Source organism: Oncorhynchus tshawytscha, linkage group LG26 (genome assembly GCF_018296145.1).
Source record: "Oncorhynchus tshawytscha isolate Ot180627B linkage group LG26, Otsh_v2.0, whole genome shotgun sequence".
NCBI classification, from domain to species: domain Eukaryota; kingdom Metazoa; phylum Chordata; class Actinopteri; order Salmoniformes; family Salmonidae; genus Oncorhynchus; species Oncorhynchus tshawytscha.
This window is the reverse complement of record NC_056454.1, coordinates 29,838,112-29,857,916: the sequence shown is the minus strand read 5'-3', so window position 1 is coordinate 29,857,916 and position 19,805 is coordinate 29,838,112. Positions and strand designations below refer to the sequence as shown.

General features: G+C 44.7%; 1 protein-coding gene across 2 annotated transcripts in view; it reads right to left on the bottom strand.

The window, feature by feature from the left end:
- The window catches only part of LOC112224848 (E3 SUMO-protein ligase RanBP2), a 38,179-nt gene extending 18,588 nt beyond the window's left edge, over positions 1–19,591 (bottom strand). For both annotated transcript variants that reach the window (XM_042306442.1, XM_042306444.1), the window contains exons 1-16: positions 19,375–19,591; positions 18,715–18,782; positions 18,494–18,605; positions 17,425–17,577; positions 16,861–17,091; positions 16,634–16,776; positions 16,282–16,477; positions 15,889–16,189; positions 15,626–15,807; positions 14,469–14,647; positions 9,333–9,456; positions 8,849–9,007; positions 1,534–1,671; positions 1,228–1,359; positions 317–532; positions 70–153 (exon numbers count right to left, since the gene is read on the bottom strand). In XM_042306442.1, the coding sequence (XP_042162376.1) occupies positions 70–153; positions 317–532; positions 1,228–1,359; positions 1,534–1,671; positions 8,849–9,007; positions 9,333–9,456; positions 14,469–14,647; positions 15,626–15,807; positions 15,889–16,189; positions 16,282–16,477; positions 16,634–16,776; positions 16,861–17,091; positions 17,425–17,577; positions 18,494–18,605; positions 18,715–18,782; positions 19,375–19,446 (2,490 nt within the window). In that variant the 5' untranslated portion in view covers positions 19,447–19,591. The remainder of the gene's footprint in view (positions 1–69; positions 154–316; positions 533–1,227; positions 1,360–1,533; positions 1,672–8,848; positions 9,008–9,332; positions 9,457–14,468; positions 14,648–15,625; positions 15,808–15,888; positions 16,190–16,281; positions 16,478–16,633; positions 16,777–16,860; positions 17,092–17,424; positions 17,578–18,493; positions 18,606–18,714; positions 18,783–19,374) is intronic.
- Positions 19,592–19,805: the final 214 nt, after the last annotated feature.

The window sequence follows — 19,805 nt, the reverse complement described above, 5'->3', positions numbered from 1 at the left end:
AATATGCACACTTGACATGGCTAACATCCATCTCCCATATCCTCAAAAACAATGAGGCCAAGGGCTGACCTTGAGGCTCTCCACCTGCTGGCAGAGCATCTGCAGGAGGGACTTCTGGTCCTCCGCCCAATGAGGTGGCGTCTTTGGGGAAATCTGGAAATGGAGGATAGTTTTCCCCCATAAAGATATTTAAAATATTTATGCGAGAAAAACAACCTGTACAGTAAATCTGAGTGCATGTATGTTCATGTTTGAAAAATAGGAAGAGCAACCGTCTCACATATGTTTATAAGTCAACATTTATAATTAGAAGTACCAGGTGTCTTTTGGAGGGAGAGGCCAAGCTCTTGCTGGGGGAGGGGGTTAATGGGGCGAATTTGACACAAGAGATTGAAGCAGCAGGCTTAGTAAACTGAAGGCTGGAGTGGACCGGTCCGCCGTCGTCCTCTTCATCCATCGCTTCTCCACTCTCCTCCAGCTGCTGTTTCACATCGTTCAGGAGATCCATCACCTCCTCCATCGAAACGGGCAGCTGGAACATAACACAATGAATATGGTTGAATGTCATGCTTCCAACTCTTAAACTTTTGATTATATGTAGGTAACTGTAGCCTACTGTTCAGATGGGTTAAATGGAAACTCAAATCTGGACACTGACTGTAGGCCTATAACTTCTCACATAGCCTTAATATTAACTGCGGCAGGATTAAGCATTTCTTGCAATAAAATGATACACAAAATATAGGCAACATTTTGACTGGGGAAGAGGAGTGGAGAAATAAGATTTCTTTCTTTCAGCATCTTGAGAGAATGGGGATGCTCAGTTAAATACCATCGGTAGAGGTGCCATCTTTATCTTTTTGTTGTTGTTGAGTTATTGCATTCTCAGATGTCAACTAGATTGAAGCATTCATTCTATCAATTTATTCTGGTGAGCAAGGGTTTATTTAGTCTTCTAGGGCAACATTTAATGACAGAAGAGAAGCTGCATGTATTTAATTATAGCGAAGATGACTAACAAATAGCCTACCAAAATGTCAGAAATTATTACTAGAAACGTATCAAAATCATGCAACCCTATCAAAGAATGGTTCTGCGGTCTTTGACTATAGCCTATAGCACATATTCTATATTTGTGGGTTAGGGTTGGGTGCAGGCCTCAGATTTAGCAATTGCGGGCAAGTGAACAAATAGCTGACCGGCGCACCACTAGTGTGTGTGTCTAACCTTATCCATGTCATCAGCGTTGGCGTTGTAGATCTTGGACAGGTAAGTTCTGAACTTCCTGAGGAACATGATGCACCTGTCCTGTGTCTCCTCCACCCCGCTACCGGCCTCCTCAGACAGACGCTGGAAGATCTACAAAACACAGATATATCAAAAGACAATTCATAACAAACATATTTTGTATGGTAAAACAGAGAAAAATGCTGGCAGAATTTTTTACTGGGAGCTGCACTTAAAAGCATGGTGATAAAGTGCAGGTGACAGACTCCAAGACCAAGGTCGAGCAGTGAATCCCTCACTACATACCCTAGCTAGGTGCCAGTTAGACGAGATGCTGTTGATGGTCTCCAGGGTAGCGATAGCCTCCTCAGTCTTCCCCTCGATGTCCAGGAGGGTCGCAAATGCTATCTTGGCCTCCTCCTCAAAGCCCTTCACTGATGGGATCTGCGATGAACACAAACACACTAACCAATGAAAATAGAGAAATGCATACATTAAAACTGGTCTTGTCAATTTTCCAGCTTGGCAACAATGATTATATGGCGCCGCAGTGAATAGCGGCCGTTTTACAGGCTCCTGACCAATTGTGCTATTTAGTGTCTTTTTTTGTCCTAATCTGAACTTCTTTGTACATAATGTTTCCACTATTGTTTCCTATGACCAAAAAAAGCTTTTGAACATGAGAACAGCTATCACTAACCTCCATTTGGACGAGGACTTCTACTTCAATGAGTCGGAGGCAACAGACATGGATTATCCCGGACCAGGCCCTGATCCACGACACTCGTATAGAGGCCGGCACACGAGCACCCTGGTGAGACTGTTTCTACCCTCGGTTCTATTGGCGAATGTGCAATCGCTGGAAAGAAAATTGGACGAGCTCTGTTCGAGACTATCCTATCAACAACTAAAATACTATGCTTCTTGGAGCTACAGCTGAACAAGGATATAGATAATATAAAATCTACCTGGTTTTTCAATTCATTGACAGTACAGAACAGCAGATCCAGGGTGGTGGTGGTGCATTTCTTTATTAACAACAGCTGGTGCACATTCTCAAATATTAAGGAAGTATCGATGTTCTGCTCGCCTGAGTTAGTGTAACTCATGATAAGCTGTAGACCATACTATTTACCAAGAGTATTAATCTGTATTTTTCGTAGTTGTATTTACCGCCACAAACCGATGCTGGCACTAAGACCGCACTCAACAAGCAGTATAAGGCCATAAGCAAACAAGAAAATGCTCATCCAGAGGCGGCGTTCCTGGTGGTCGGTGATTATTTTTACCCCTTTTTTGTGATGTCCAAGTGGTCGTTACAGTCTTGTCCCATTGCTGCAACTACCCAACAGACCCGTGGCGAAGGTCGAGAGCCATGTGTCCTTGGAAAAACACATCCCTGCTAAGCCACACTGCTTCTTGACTCACTCCTCGCTTAACCCGGAAGCCAGCCGCACCACTGTGTTAAAGGAAACACAGTCCAACTGGCGAAGTCAGCTTGCAGGAGCCCGGCCAACCTCAAGAAGTCGCTAGAGCACGATGGGACAAGGAAATCCCAGCCAGCCAAACCCTGCCCTAAACCGGACAATGCTGGGCCCTGCGACAAACCATCAAACAGGCAAAGTGTCAATACAGGACTATGATCAAATCCTATTACACCAGCTCTGACACTTGTCGGATGTGGCAGGGCCTGCAAACTATCACAGAATACAACGGGAAACACAGCCGAGAGCTGACCGGTGACGCCAGCCTACCAAATGATCTAAATACCATCTATGCTCGTGTCGAGGCAAGCAACACTGTCCATGTGTGAGAGAACCAGCTGTTCCAGAAGACTATGATCTAAGACTTTTAAACAGGTTAACATTCACAAGGCCGCAGGGCCAGACAGATTACCAGGATGCATACTCAGGTTACAGCTTGTCAGTGCATGCTCTGTCTAAATGACTACCACTCCGTAGCACTCACATCTATATCTATTAAGGATCCCCATTAGCTGTTACCAAGGCAGCAGCTGCACTTCTTGGGGTCCAAACACATTAAGTTAATTACATTACATATAAAACAAAAAAACAGTACATCATATAACATTATTATACCACTACAAATCTACAATGCTCAGCAAAAACATCTCCTCCTCATGGACTGCACCAGATTTGCCAGTTCTTGCTGTGAGATGTTACCCCACTCTTCCACCAAGGTACCTGCAAGTTCCCAAACATTTCTAGGGGGAAATGGCCCTAGACCTCACCCTCTGATCCAACAGGTCCCAGACGTGCTCAACAGGGTTGAGATCGGGGCTCTTCGCTGGACATGGCAGAACACTGACATTCCTGTCTTGCAGGAAATCACACACAGAACGAGTAGTATGGCTGGTGGCATTGTCATGCTGGAGGGTCATGTCAGGATGAGCCTGCAGGAAGGATATCACGAGGGAGGAGGATGTCTTGCCTGCAATGGCAACAAGCTCAGTCCGATGATGCTGTGACACACCACCCCAGAGTATGACGGACCCTCACCTCCAAATCGATCTCACTCCAGAGTACAGGCCAACGGTGTTACGCTCATTCCTTCGACAAAACTTTGACTCGTCAGTGAAGAGCACTTTTGCCAGTCCTGTCTGGTCCAGCGACGGTGGATTTCTGCCCATAGACAACATTGTTGCCGGATATGTCTGGTGAGGGTCTGCCTTACAACAGGCCTACAAGCCCTCAGTCCAGCCTCTCTCAACCTATTGCAGACAGTCTGAGCACTGATGGAGGGATTGTGCATTCCTGGTGTAACTTGGGCAGTTGTTGTTGCCATCCTGTTCCTGTCCCGCAGGTGTGATGTTCGGATGTACCGATCCTGTGCAGGTGTTGTTGTGACACGTGGTCTGCCACTGCGAGGACGATCAGCTGTCCGTCCTGTCTCCCTGTAGTGCTGTCTTAGGCGTCTCACAATACGGACATCGCTATTTATTGCCCTGGCTACATCTGCAGTCCTCACGCCTCCTTGCCACTTGCCTAAGGCACATTCACGCAGATGAGCAGGGACCCTGGGCATCTTTCTTTTAGTGTTTTTCAGAGTCAGTAGAAGGGCCTCTTTAGTGCCCTTTGTTTTCATAACTGTGACCTTAATTGCCTACCGTCTGTAAACTGGTAAAAGGTTACTTCCGGCGCCGACAGAGATGGCCGCCTCGCTTCGCGTTCCTAGGAAACTGCAGTTTTTTGTTTTTTTACGTGATATTTCTTACACTAGTACCCCAGGTCATCTTAGGTTTCATTACATACAGCCGAGAAGAACTACTGAATATAAGATCAGCGTCAACTCACCATCAGTACGACCAAGAATATGTTTTTCGCGACGCGGATCCTGTGTTCTGCCTTACAACCAGTGTAACGGAGTGGATTATATGCAGCGACCCAAAAAAACGACTCAGAAAAAGAGGGAAATGAAGCGGTCTTCTGGTCAGACTCCGGAGACGGGCACATCGTGCACCACTCCCTAGCATTCTTCTCGCCAATGTCCAGTCTCTTGACAACAAGGTTGATGAAATCCGAGCAAGGGTAGCATTCCAGAGGGACATCAGAGACTGCAACGTTCTCTGCTTCACGGAAACATGGCTAACCGGAGAGACGCTATCCGAAGCGGTGCAGCCAGCGGGTTTCTCCACGCATCGCGCGGACAGAAACGAACATCTTTCTGGTAAGAAGAGGGGCGGGGGCGTATGCCTTATGACTAACGTGACATGGTGTGATGACAGAAACATACAGGAACTCAAATCCTTCTGTTCACCTGATTTAGAATTCCTCACAATCAAATGTAGACCGCATTATCTACCAAGAGAATTCTCTTCGATTATAATCACAGCCGTATATATCCCCCCAAGCAGACACATCGATGGCTCTGAACGAACTTTATTTAACTCTCTGCAAACTGGAAACGATTTATCCGGAGGCTGCATTCATTGTAGCTGGGGATTTTAACAAGGCTAATCTGAAAACAAGACTCCCTAAATTTTATCAGCATATCGATTGCGCAACCAGGGGTGGAAAGACCCTGGATCATTGTTACTCTAACTTCCGCGACGCATATAAGGCCCTGCCCCGCCCCCTTTCGGAAAAGCTGACCACGACTCCATTTTGTTGATCCCTGCCTACAGACAGAAACTAAAACAAGAAGCTCCCACGCTGAGGTCTGTCCAACGCTGGTCCGACCAAGCTGACTCCACACTCCAAGACTGCTTCCATCACGTGGACTGGGAGATCGTATTGCGTCAGACAACATTGACGAATACGCTGATTCGGTGTGCGAGTTCATTAGAACGTGCGTTGAAGATGTCGTTCCCATAAGCAACGATTAAAACATTCCCTAACCAGAAACCTTGGATTGATGGCAGCATTCGTGTGAAACTGAAGGCACGAACCACTGCTTTTAATCAGGGCAAGGTGTCTGGTAACATGACTGAATACAAACAGTGCAGCTATTCCCTCCGCAAGGCTATCAAACAAGCTAAGCGCCAGTACAGAGACAAAGTAGAATCTCAATTCAACGGCTCAGACACAAGAGGCATGTGGCAGGGTCTACAGTCAATCACGGACTACAGGAAGAAACCCAGCCCAGTCACGGACCAGGATGTCTTGCTCCCAGGCAGACTAAATAACTTTTTGCCCGCTTTGAGGACAATACAGTGCCACTGACACGGCCTGCAACGAAAACATGCGGTCTCTCCTTCACTGCAGCCGAAGTGAGTAAGACATTTAAACGTGTTAACCCTCGCAAGGCTGCAGGCCCAGACGGCATCCCCAGCCGCGCCCTCAGAGCATGCGCAGACCAGCTGGCCGGTGTGTTTACGGACATATTCAATCAATCCCTATACCAGTCTGCTGTTCCCACATGCTTCAAGAGGGCCACCATTGTTCCTGTTCCCAAGAAAGCTAAGGTAACTGAGCTAAACGACTACCGCCCCGTAGCACTCACATCCGTCATCATGAAGTGCTTTGAGAGACTAGTCAAGGACCATATCACCTCCACCCTACCTGACACCCTTGACCCACTCCAATTTGCTTACCGCCCAAATAGGTCCACAGACGATGCAATCTCAACCACACTGCACACTGCCCTAACCCATCTGGACAAGAGGAATACCTATGTGAGAATGCTGTTCATCGACTACAGCTCGGCATTCAACACCATAGTACCCTCCAAGCTCGAGACCCTGGGTCTCGACCCCGCCCTGTGCAACTGGGTACTGGACTTCCTGACGGGCCGCCCCCAGGAGGTGAGGGTAGGCAACAACATCTCCTCCCCGCTGATCCTCAACACTGGGGCCCCCAAGGGTGCATTCTGAGCCCTCTCCTGTACTCCCTGTTCACCCACGACTGCGTGGCCATGCACGCCTCCAACTCAATCATCAAGTTTGCGGACGACACAACAGTGGTAGGCTTGATTACCAACAACGACGAGACGGCCTACAGGGAGGAGGCGAGGGCGTCAGGAAAATAACCTCACACTCAACGTCAACAAAACTAAGGAGATGATTGTGGACTTCAGGAAACAGCAGAGGGAACACCCCCCCATCCACATCGATGGAACAGTAGTGGAGAGGGTAGCAAGTTTTAAGTTCCTCGGCATACACATCACAGACAAACTGAATTGGTCCACTCACACAGACAGCATCGTGAGGAAGGCGCAGCAGCGCCTCTTCAACCTCAGGAGGCTGAAGAAATTCGGCTCGTCACCAAAAGCACTCACAAACTTCTACAGATGCACAATCGAGAGCATCCTGGCGGGCTGTATCACCGCCTGGTATGGCAACTGCACCGCCCTCAACCGTAAGGCTCTCCAGAGGGTAGTGAGGTCTGCACAACGCATCACCGGGGGCAAACTACCTGCCCTCCAGGACACCTACACCACCCGATGCTACAGGAAGGCCATAAAGATCATCAAGGACATCAACCACCCGAGCCACTGCCTGTTCACCCCGCTGTCATCCAGAAGGCGAGGTCAGTACAGGTGCATCAAAGCTGGGACCGAGAGACTGAAAAACAGCTTCTATCTCAAGGCCATCAGACTGTTAAACAGCCACCACTAACATTGAGTGGCTACTGCCAACACACTGTCAATGACACTGACTCTACTCCAGCCACTTTAATAATGGGAATTGATGGGAAATGATGTAAATATATCACTAGCCACTTTAAACAATGCTACCTTATATAATGTTACTTACCCTACATTATTCATCTCATATGCATACGTAGATACTGTACTCTATATCATCGACTGCATCCTTATGTAATACATGTATCACTAGCCACTTTAACTATGCCACTTGGTTTACATACTCATCTCATATGTATATACTGTACTCGATATCATCTACTGTATCTTGCCTATGCTGCTCTGTACCATCACTCATTCATATATCCTTATGTACATATTCCTTATCCCCTTACACTGTGTATAAGACAGTAGTTTTTTTGGAATTGTTAGTTAGACTACTTGTTTGTTATTACTGCATTGTCGGAACTAGAAGCACAAGCATTTCGCTACACTCGCATTAACATCTGCTAACCATGTGTATGTGACAAATAACATTTGATTTGATTTGAACTGTTAGTGCCTTAACGACCGTTTCACAGGTGCATGTTCATTAATTGTTTATGGTTCATTGAACAAGCATGGAAAACAGTGTTTAAACCCTTTACAATGGGGATCTGTGCAGTTACTTGGATTTGACAAATTATCTCTGAAAGACAGGGTCCTGAAAACAGGACGTTTCTTTTTTGCTGAGTTTATGTATGTATGAAAGTGGAGGAGAGATTGAATTAATCCCTGCTTGTATTTATGGGAGTTATTGACATGTTGAATGCACCGAGCTGTCTGTTTGAACTACTGGAGCACAGCTCGGACACCCATGCATACCAAACAAGACATGCCACCAGAGGTCTCTTCACAGTCCCTAAGTCCAGAACAGACTATGGAAGGAGCACAATACTAAATAGAGCCATGACTACATGGAACTCTATTCTACATCAAGTAACTCATGCAAGCAGTAAAATTAGATTTTAAAAAACAGATAAAAACCTTATGGAACATAGGCAGACACATGATAGCATACACACACGTACACATGGATTTTGTACTGTATATATGTAGTAGTGGTGGAGTAGGGGCCCGAGGGCACACAGTCTGAATGTATTGTAATGTTTTGAAAATTGTATAAACAGTCTTAATTTTGCTGGACCCCAGGAAGAGTAGCTGCTGCCGGGACCCATAATAAATACAAATATAGATCCTGATTGCCTAGTCACTTTTAACCCGACCCACATGTACTGTGTACACAGTGTATTACCTCAATTACCTCATACCGCTGCTCATTGACTCGGTACTGGTACTCCTTGTATATAGCTTAGTTATTGTTTCTATTGTGTTACTATTTCCCTTTTTATTTAAACAAAATGTGTCTTACTTAACACTGCACTTCTGTGAATGGGCTCGTAAGTCTACACCTGTTGGATTCGACACATGTAACCAATAACATTAAATTTGATATCAAAAGTCTACACACATGCCAATGCTTTAACTCAGCAGACTAACAGTGTTGGTCAGAAAAACAGCTGTGGTGGTAGCTCACCTCTATGTCTCTAGAGGGGAAGTGTATGAACAGGGGGTCCAGGGGTCCAGGGATGCCACGTCTCCTCTTGATCTTGTCCAGCAGGGGGAGCACCACGTTCCAGTAGTGGACACTACGCCTTATGTATTCGTGGTTGTAGTATGAGTTCACACCAAACCCCTGGGAATTACATCCGAACAGATGTTTAATCCAAATGCAGAATTGTAATTCCTTCAAAATCATTCATTTTTACTAAGGACACCGCGTTCAGTGTCGCATTCTCAGTTATTTTGTTTTATATATAGTCATAATTTACTTTACCAAAGGGATTTTGTAGAATATTCTCGCTAGTCCGAGAGTTATAAATAATAATCATAAAGTTATAAATACTATTGAGTAAATGCGGAGGTAATAATTTCAGACAGACACCTAGCACATATCATGTTCACTAATGTAGTGTGTGACAGAAAAAGGCAGGTGTCTCATCTGGCTGAGGTGTGTGTACCGCTGAGCTGAGGTGCTGGGCCCAGTGTATGGGCAGGGCTGGTTGAAGGCCATGTTTCTCTCCGGCTCGCAAGGTGCTTAGTCCATGTTGAACCGTCATCCTCAGTTTGGCTGACATGCCAGGCCTACAAACACAGATACACAGAGAGTATTATACATACTAGCCCCGCAGACAGAAGCAGAACCTTAGTCATGTTAACCACAGAGCCATCAGTCAGCTTGACTTCTCCATCCTGGGCCTTTACATTTTAACACTGACCTTAAATCAGATCTTATGGTAACACTTTACTTCATAACCATGTCATAAAAGCTGACAAATTGTCATAACCTGTCATAACACTATCATGACCCATACATTTAGACCTGTTGTGACATATTGCATTATTTTATGGCTGTTATGACACCTACATAGGAGTGTCAAAATCCACATTTACTCAAACATGTTTTTTCCCTGCCAAGAAGTTTCCTTTAGTTTGAAAGTTTTTTTTTAACGTCCTTTGTTGTTGGAATTAATTATTTGCAGTCATGTTTCCCCCCCCCATCATATTTTAAATAACTTGTAGAAAATATACTTTATGGCAGTGTCATGAAGCATTGTGACCATCCTGTGTCACATTACTTGGACTAAGAAAATGCTTTGTCTCTGTCATGAAGCATTGTGACCATCCTGTGTCACATTACTTGGACTAAGAAAATGCTTTGTCTCTGTCATGAAGCATTGTGACCATCCTGTGTCACATTACTTGGACTAAGAAAATGCATTGACACGAAGCATGTCATGAAGCATGATGACCATCATAATCATATAAGCCAGATAGGCCTATCACGTACATGCCCTTATGTCAGTCAAAAAGAGGGTGTCCTGTCCTGCTCCTAAAATATGCAACTGCATTCATCCCATTCATCAGAAACAGAGCATTGGGGTAGGTGTGCACAATTAAAATAATTTAATATGGTGAATTTCATACTGTTGACAAGTTGGCTATAGTGTAATGGAATGTTTTGCCTTGTGTGGAAGGTTGAGATACTCTTATGTAGGTGTCATAACCAGCCATAAAAATAACGCAATATGTCACAACAGCTCTAAAAAACAAAAATATAAAAATGCAACATTTTCAACTAAATAAATTCATTAGGCCCTAATCTCTGGATTTCACATGACTGGGTAGGGGCGTAGCCATGGATGAGCATAGGCCCATCCACTTCTGAGCCAGGCCCAGCCAATCACAATGAGTTTTCCCCCACAAAAGGGCTTAATTACAGACAGAAAGACTCAGTTTCATCAGCTGTCCGGGTGACTGGTCTCAGAAGTGAAGAAGCCAGATGTGGAGGTCCCCGGCTGGCGTGGTCACACGTAGTCTGCAGTTGTGAGATCGATTAGACGTACTGCCAAATTCTCTAAGACGACGTTGGAGGTGACTTACGGTAGCGAAACGAACATTAAATTATCTGGCAACAACTCGTGGACATTCCTGCAGTTAGCATGCCAATTGCATGCTCCATTAAAAATTGAGACATCTGTAGAGTTGTGTGACCAAACTGCACATTTAGAGTGGCCTTTTATTGTCCCCAGCAGAAGGTGCACCTGTGTAATGACCATGCTGTTTAACCAGCATCTTGATATGACACACCCTTTAGGTGGATTGAATATCTTGGCAAAGGAGAAATGCTCACTAACAGGGATGTAAAACAGATTATGCACAAAATTTGAGATCCCAAAATCTGGGATCTTTTATTTCAGCTCATCAAACCAACACTTTTTTGTTCAGGATAGAGAGATATTTTGACAACCCCTTGGGTTGTGCTGTGGCGGAGATCTTTGTGGGCTATACTCGGCCTCGTCTCAGGATGGTAAGTTGGTGGTTGAAGATATCCCTCTAGTGGTGTGGGGGCTATGCTTTGGCAAAGTGGGTGGGGTTATATCCTGCTTGTTTGGCCCTGTCCGGGAGTATCATCGGATGGGGCCCACAGTGTCTCCTGAACCCTCCTGTCTCAGCCTCCAGTATTTATGCTGCAGAAGTTTGTGTGTCGGGGGGCTAGGGTCAGTCTGTTATATCTGGAGTATTTCCCCTGTCTTATCCAGTGTCCTGTGTGAATTTAAGTATGCTCTCTCTAATTTTCTCTTTCTTTCTTTCTCTCTCTCGGAGGACCTGAGCCCTAGGACCATGCCTCCGGACTACCTGGCGTTATAACTCCTTGCTGTCCCCAGTCCACCTGGCCGTGCTGCTGCTCCAGTTTAAACTGTTCTGCCTGTGGCTATGGAACCCTGACCTGTTCACCGGACGTGCTACCTGTTCCAGACCTGCTATTTTCAACTCTAGAGACAGCAGGAGCGGTAGAGATACTCTCAATGATCAGCTATGAAAAGCCAACTGACATTTACTCCTGAGGTGCTGACTTGTTGCACCCTCGACAACTACTGTGATTATTATTATTTGACCATGCTGGTCATTTATGAACATCTTGGCCATGTTCTGTTATAATCTCCACCCGGCACAGCAGGAAGAGGACTGGCCACCCCTCATAGCCTGGTTCCTCTCTAGGTTTCAGCCTTTCTAGGGAGTTTTTCCAAGCCACCGTGCTTCTACACCTGCATTGCTTGCTGTTTGGGGTTTTAGGCTGGGTTTCTGTAGAGCACTTTGTGGCATCAGCTGATGTAAGAAGGGCTTTATAAATACATTTGAGATGTGATATATAGTACCAGTCAAACGTTTAGACACCTACTTATTCAAGGGTTTTTCTTTATTTGGACTATTTTCCATATTGTAGAATAATAGTGAAGACAAAAAAAAACTATAAAAGAACACATATGGAACACCGCATTAAACAAATCAAAATATATTATATACTTTGAAGAATCTGAAATAGCCACCCTTTGCCTTGATGACAGCATTGCACACTCTTGCCATTCTCACAATCAGCTACATGGGGTAGTCACCTGGAATGCATTTCAATTAATAGGTGTGCCTTGTTAAAAGTTCATTAGTGGAATTTATTTCTATCTTCAGGCTTTTTAACCAATCAGTTGTGTTGTGACAAGGTATGGGTGGTATACAGAAGATAGCCCTATTTGGCAAAAGACCAAGTCCATATTATGGCAAGAACAGGTCAAATAAGCAAAGAGAAACAACAGTCCATTACTTTAAGACACGAAGGTAGTCAATCTGGAAAATTCAAGAACTTTGAAAGTTTCTTAAAGTGCAGTCGCAAAAACCGTCAAGCGCTATGATGAAACTAGCTCTCATGAGGACCGCCACAGGAAAGGAAGACCCAGAGTTACCTCTGCTGCAGACGATAAGTTCATTTGTTACCAGCCTCAGAAATTGCAGCCCAAATAAATGCTTCAGTTCAACAGACATCTCAACATCAACTGTTAAGAGGAGACTGTGTAAATCAGGCCTTCATGGTCAATTTTTGCAAAGAAACCACTACCAAAGGACACCAATAAAAATAAGAGGCTTGCTTGGGCCAAGAAACACGAGCAATGGACATTAGACTGGCGGAAATCTGTTCTTTGGTCAGATGAGTGCAAATATGAGATTTTTGGTTCCAACCGCCATGTCTTTGTGAGACGCAGAGTAGGTGAAAGGATGATCTCCACATGTGTGGTTCCCACTGTGAAGCATGGAGGTGGTGGTGTGATGATGCTTTGCCCTTGACACGGTCAGTGATTTATTTAGAATTCAAGGCACACTTAACCAGAATGGCTACCACAGCATCCTGCAGCGATACACAATCCCATCTGGTTTGCACTTATTGGGACTATCATTTGTTTTTCAACAGGACAATGACCCAACACACCTCCAGGCTGTGTAAGGGCTATTTGACCAAGAAGGAGAGTGATGGGGTGCTGCATCAGATGACCTAGCCTCCACAACCACCCGACCTCAACCCAATTGAGATGGTTTGGGATGATTTGGATCGCAGAGTGAAGGAAAAGCAGCCAACAAGTGCTCAGCATATGTGGGAACTCCTTCAAGACTGTTGGAAAAGCATCCCAGGTGAAGCTGGTTGAGAGAATGCCAAGAGTACACAAAGCTGTCATCAAGACAAGGGGTGGCTACTTTGAAAAATCGCAAACAACTTTTTTAGTTACTACATGATTCCATGTGTGTTACTTCATAGTTTATGTCTTCACTATTATTCTACAACATAGAAAAACATTTAAATAAAGAAAAACCCTTGAATGAGTAGGTGTGTTCAAACGTATGACTGGAACTGTATATGTCATGACAGTGTTATGACACTGGGTGTCAAGTAAAGTGTTACCGACATATAATATCAGTGACCAGTTCAAGTGAAGGAAGGAGGGGAGGAAGGGTGGGTGCCTGGGTCATTTTTACAGAACTTGTTTGTGTAGTCCCGTGTGGCTCCGCTGGGTCATTTTTACAGAACTTGTTTGTGTAGTCCCGTGTGGCTCCGCTGGGTCATTTTTACAGAGCTTGTTTGTGTAGTCCCGTGTGGCTCCGCTGGGTCATTTTTACAGAACTTGTTTGTGTAGTCCCGTGTGGCTCCGCTGGGTCATTTTTACAGAACTTGTTTGTGTAGTCCCGTGTGGCTCCGCTGGGTCATTTTTACAGAGCTTGTTTGTGTAGTCCCGTGTGGCTCCGCTGGGTCATTTTACAGAACTTGTTTGTGTAGTCCCGTGTGGCTCCGCTGGGTCATTTTTACAGAACTTGTTTGTGTAGTCCCGTCTCCGCTGGGTCATTTTTACAGAGCTTGTTTGTGTAGTCCCGTGTGGCTCCGCTGGGTCATTTTTACAGAACTTGTTTGTGTAGTCCCGTGTGGCTCCGCTGGGTCATTTTTACAGAACTTGTTTGTGTAGTCCCGTGTGGCTCCGCTGGGTCATTTTTACAGAACTTGTTTGTGTAGTCCCGTGTGGCTCCGCTGGGTCATTTTTACAGAACTTGTTTGTGTAGTCCCGTGTGGCTCCGCTGGGTCATTTTTACAGAGCTTGTTTGTGTAGTCCCGTGTGGCTCCGTTGGTAGAGCATGGCAGTATAAAAAAAAGCTGAAAATATATGCACTCACTCTGGAAAGTAGTGTCTGCTAAATTGCTAGAATGTAAAATGTAGTAAAACACTTGATTTCAGACAACTATCACATAACTACAGAGATTATAACCCATCGTGACTCACGCAGCTCGTTTGTGAATGAGCCTGTAGACTGCGTCCCACCAGTCCCTCTGTCTGTCTGTGAAGAGGTGGTGGAGGAGGGGCAGGGGCAGGCAGCGGGGCTCATGTTGACCAGTAGAAGTGATCCTGGCCCTCTCCTGGAGCTGGGTGTGACTGCACCACACCACCCCACACAGGAACACCTAGACAGGAGGGAATCACCCCAGTGTATTGTTAGAAGAAGGACCTAAACAAGTTCTTTGCATTAGTTTTTAGTGCATTACAGGTCATTGTATGAATGAAAAATTAAGCAAAAGGAAACCATCAATGATATGAAGGACAGTATTAAGATCGTTATAAGGCCGTAACTGAACAGCATAGATATTGTTAGTGCTGAGCGAATAAACAATATTTGTTATTTTCCTGTTTTTAAACAACTAATTGACTGACGTCATTCAATTATTTGAATTCCATTTCGTTACGTTTTTTTTCTGATCTCAATGCGCACATTGCGCTGCAGTTTCTCTAGAGGTAAATCAGATCTAGCCCAAAATGAGATGCGATGAGGTAGGGAGTTGTAGTTTCCAACAGGCCAATGTTCTACATAATTTAGTGCAGAAAACATGATAATAATCCATCGTGCAGCTAGTTGTCGGTGTGTTTCTTTTACACCTGCTAGGTAAGGGAAAGAAGAATGAGCGATCAAGAAGTAATTCCAAGAGAGCAGTTTCTTCATGAGGGAGACCCTGAAAATACATGATCTAAGTGATTGATAGTTTGTATTCAGCAGTCATAAAAGTATGCCTTATTTACTTCGAAGAACTACTAAAAATAGTGATTTTGTCAGACATCAGCTCTATAGAGATGAGATGACTTGAAATAAAGTAATCAAATAAAACAAATGTAATATACACAACTGAAATATTTTATTAAAGTAATGTGAATAAATGATGGTTAATAAGTGATAAGCAGTCATGGGCATCACTACCATCATGGGACTTTCATTAATTGTTATATTCTGTGATACACCATTCAACCCACATAATGCATAGTGCATTTAATGTTAAAAATAATCAAACCCGAATTCGAAAATTATAATTATTTTGTAATAATCTAACCAGAACAACCCCAAAGAGCACTAAATCACTCAGGACTAGATACTGTAGAGCAACCACGCCCACCTCCAGGTCTAGCAGGCAGATGGACTCTGGTGTGTTGGTGTCCAGTTTGGAGGTCTCCAGGTTGAGCCTGGGGAACAGCTGTTTGAGCCAGTCCCTCAGAGCAGGCCTCTGGGCCAAGAGAGACCATTGGAGGCCCAGCCAACACAGCTGCTGGAGGTCTCCACCATGGAGCTGGATGGAGCCTAGAGACAAAAAAAGTTAGAGATCTTATGTGTGAGATCAGCTGGGCTCCTGTTGTGTAGAGCCACACACACACATCATACCGTTATCCCATTTGGTAAGGTCAGATATCTCTGGAGCCTGTGTGTTGATGGAGCGGATGTCATCGTTGCCAATGAAGGAAGACCCGACCGGAGCCAGGGGCCCAAACAAAAACTCAAACAAAGCGCCCTGACCACTATGGTTCCCAAACGCCTCCACCACCTCTCTGACAAAGGTGTGTGTCTCGGGCTTGAGGTTGAGCAGCATGTGTCCTGCCTGGCTCTTTCTGTCACTAGACAACAGCTCCAGAGGCTGAGGAGGAGACTGGTCCCGTTTAGACACCTTGCTCTTTGGCCTGGGGACCTAAATATGACAAGTAGGAAGAATGAAAACAAGAAGTTGGATACACAGGGACTGTTATTTGCTACAAAGCCTCTAGCTTGTGTGTGTGTTACCTGGTAGGCCAGCAGATAGCAGAGAGCAGCCAGATCAATGACACCCCGCCATTGCTGTTCTCTCTCCTGAGCCATCTTCAGCAGCAGAGTGCCAGCATGCAGGTACAGATGTCCCCTCATCTCCACATAGACCCCAGACAGATCATCTGTTACACTGCCCTCTGCCCTCTTCAGGCCCTGCATCGCACAGTCAAAACTACACAGAAACAGAGAGAAATGGGGTTAAATACTCACACACACAGTGCTACAATCTAATAGGACTCTACAGAGTGGTGCTCTAATGAAGGAGCTCTGTTGGTAGAGTAGTACAACATTCACATGTCCCTGCCTAGCCTGGATGTAACAAACACACCTCCAGAGGGCCTGGATGCTAGGCTGCAGTCCTTTCCCCTGCAGAGTCAGTCTCAGCAGGCTGCAGTGTGCCAAAAGTAGCTCTCTCTGCCGATGTTGCCTCATCTTCTCATTGGACAAAACACTGGGCTGGGCTAGGGATTCCTGAGAAACACACAATTCATCACTTTACCATCGTACATGTCATTCCATAAGAACATAATTGTATTTTGTGAGCATCCTGCTGACCTGCAGAGTGTGTACTACAGTAGAGTACCAGTCCAAGCTGGATCTAAGCAGGCCTCTCTTCTCTGTGGCCAGACAGTGTTTGACAGCCTCCTCCAGCCTGCCATCGGAGGAGAACAACTGAACCAGCTTGATGTTGATATGGGCATCGCCAGGCCTCACAGCCAGCTCTGCCTGCAGTAGGTCAAACAACTGGTTCCATCCCTGTTGGCCCTGTTGATTCAGTAGGTGCTCCTAGAGGGAGAGTTAGTTAAGTAAAGCAAGGACTTTTAAAACAGTTGTTTCTAGCCACCATGCCCATCTGCTGCTAAACAACTGTTCCTAAGGGGAGAGACAGTGTGGAGGGCATATGCATTAAACAGCTGCCAGCTCAACAGGCACTCCTGACGAGGGGGTGAGTGGTGCAGTTAGTGATCATGTGTCAACCCAGTGCCACAGTTTGTAAACAATCCTCCAGTCACAATGCAGTCTTTAGCCTTGACCCACTATTTTAGGTTAGGCAAACCATTTTAAACAACCTAAAAATAATTTTAATACAGGAAATCAATACTGTGTTAGAGCTCTTACCTTGAGCTTGAAGACAGCAAGGTGTCCAGGCAGCAGCTTGGCAGCTTTCTCCACCCAGAACTCTGCTCTGTTGTCTCTCTCGGTCTTACTGACCAGCAGCTCAGCCACCTTCAAAACCAGGTCCCTCTGGGCTGGGTTCAGGTCCACAGAGCGCTGGATGGACACACGGACACACAATTAAAGAGCAGAAAGCATCGTCAGATAGCTGTGAACCCCCATTGCATATAGGGCTGGGCAGTATGGAGTAAAACTGCATCAGAATGAGTTGCCAATTCCTTATATAATTGTGTTCTATGCTTATTGCACATTTACTCAATAGTTAGCATAATAGTATTTGGCTAAAATGCTGCTAGCAGTACTGCAATGCCATGCGTGACAAACAGCATTCATTTTCCAGAATGAATGTTCATTGATACTCCCGTTTTAGTAGTGTCTGCTCTGCACACAATTTCAGGAGTAGAGACATAAAAAGGATATAATTAGAAAGGTTAACTTCACTATTACAGTAAAATAATGTCTCTGTTTCTGTGTCCATATGACGGTTTCTGTTGGACCAAACCGCTTGTCAGAGGAAGAAGTGATCTCCTATCTTTGTTGTGGTGAGTGGCAGGGGCTTGTTGTGTGTAAACAGAGAGAAAGAGGCAAAGAGAGAGGTTTCACTTTTGCCAAAATCGGTCTTCCCTCCTTTGGGACAACAACTCCCATTGTTAGGGAAGAGACATGAGCATCTCGTCAGTATATACAGATCACTGGTTTAAATGGGAAGGTGCACACAGCACAGAAGGAGCTAAGGAGACAAGACCAAAAAGACACGAGAACAAGCGGACATAAACGGACCATAAAAACGAGAATCTAAAAAAATTATTGCAAAACAGGCATTTGGAATATCACGCTAAAACATTAATTTGATATATTCCCTAGCCCTAATCGCATACACAACTGGCATATTTGTTTCTTCAAAAACAAATAAATCATATCAAACTGGATGACTGCCAACGCCTAAAGGACAGGGTAATAGGATACTATAGCAGTAGTATGTATGTAAGTGAGCAACTGAGAAGGATCTTACCTTGTAACATCCTATGGCCTTGTTGACATCACCTTCCCTCTCATAGAGTTTGCCCAGGAACTTGTGTGCTTTGGGGTCTCTTTCCGCCACCTTCAGATATGCTGATACATGTCTAACAGAGGGGACCAGTCATTCAGAGTAGAACCACAATACACACAAAAACGGCATCGTTACCCACTTCAATGTCATCAATGTCTGCGTTGGTTGTGTTCAGGGCTTACCTTTTAGCAAGTTCATACTCCTTAGCCTCGAAGTATAATTTAGCAAATAAAAATCCTTTAATTGGTTTCTGTGGGAAGATCATATAGGCCTAATTTAAAGCAAGGTTACACTCTTGGATATAACAACTAGATCGCTAACGTTACAGATTACATACATATGACATTTTTTGTTAGCTAAAAATGGTAGCTAGTTAGCCAGCTGGATCCATTCATGTATACATTGTTGTCTATGTACACATCAAGTAAGAAAGGTAATGATGGCTCTTTTCCAATGGATCGTAGGAAGAGTGACATAGCCATAACGTTAGTTTGTTAGCCGGCATAAAGCAAGCTGATGGACATGTTTCAAAAGCTAGCCAGACAGCCTTTTCAACGAGGAAGTGTTCCTTGCGATGGAATAACTTGAGGTGTCCCAGTTCACATTTCAGTTAGCCAAGATAGTTAGCCAAAATGATCCGTTAGCTACTTATTGTTTCAAAGTTAGTCTATTAATAGTATTTTTGATAGCTACGTTAAAAGCGTTATGTACTATTAGCTGTAATAGCTACAAGCTAGGTGTAGCTAAATGCCAGGCCAAGATGGCAGTAGCAGTTGGCTTAGCCTAGCTAGCTAGGTAGTATACGCAGGCTGAAGAGCCAGTTGGGGCCGGGTTTGACTCACCTCTTTGAGTGAAGGAGAGGAACTCTCTACTGAATAAATATATTCGTCCACTTCGGCCTTATTTCGCCGCATGGCTGTGTAAAGCGTATTTTCTTATAATTCAAAACTAAAATTGCATAGAGTGACAAAACTCATCCGGGAAAAGCAGGAATCGTAAATATTTCCTCCACTGCTTCGCTAATTCGCCCTTTCTCCCCGCTTCTGCCGCGACAACGTCAAATGGCAGCGAGAAACACACGTGATTTAACCATGACCTGTGATTGGTCGATACTTAGCGGATACGTTTTGAAAACGCACAGAAACGCAGCAAAAAAAGAAACATCCTCTCACTGCCAACGGCTATTTTTTAAAAACTATTTTCAGAAAATGTATGTGGAAATATTTGTATGAACATAACAAGATTCAAAAACTGAGACATAAACTGAACAAGT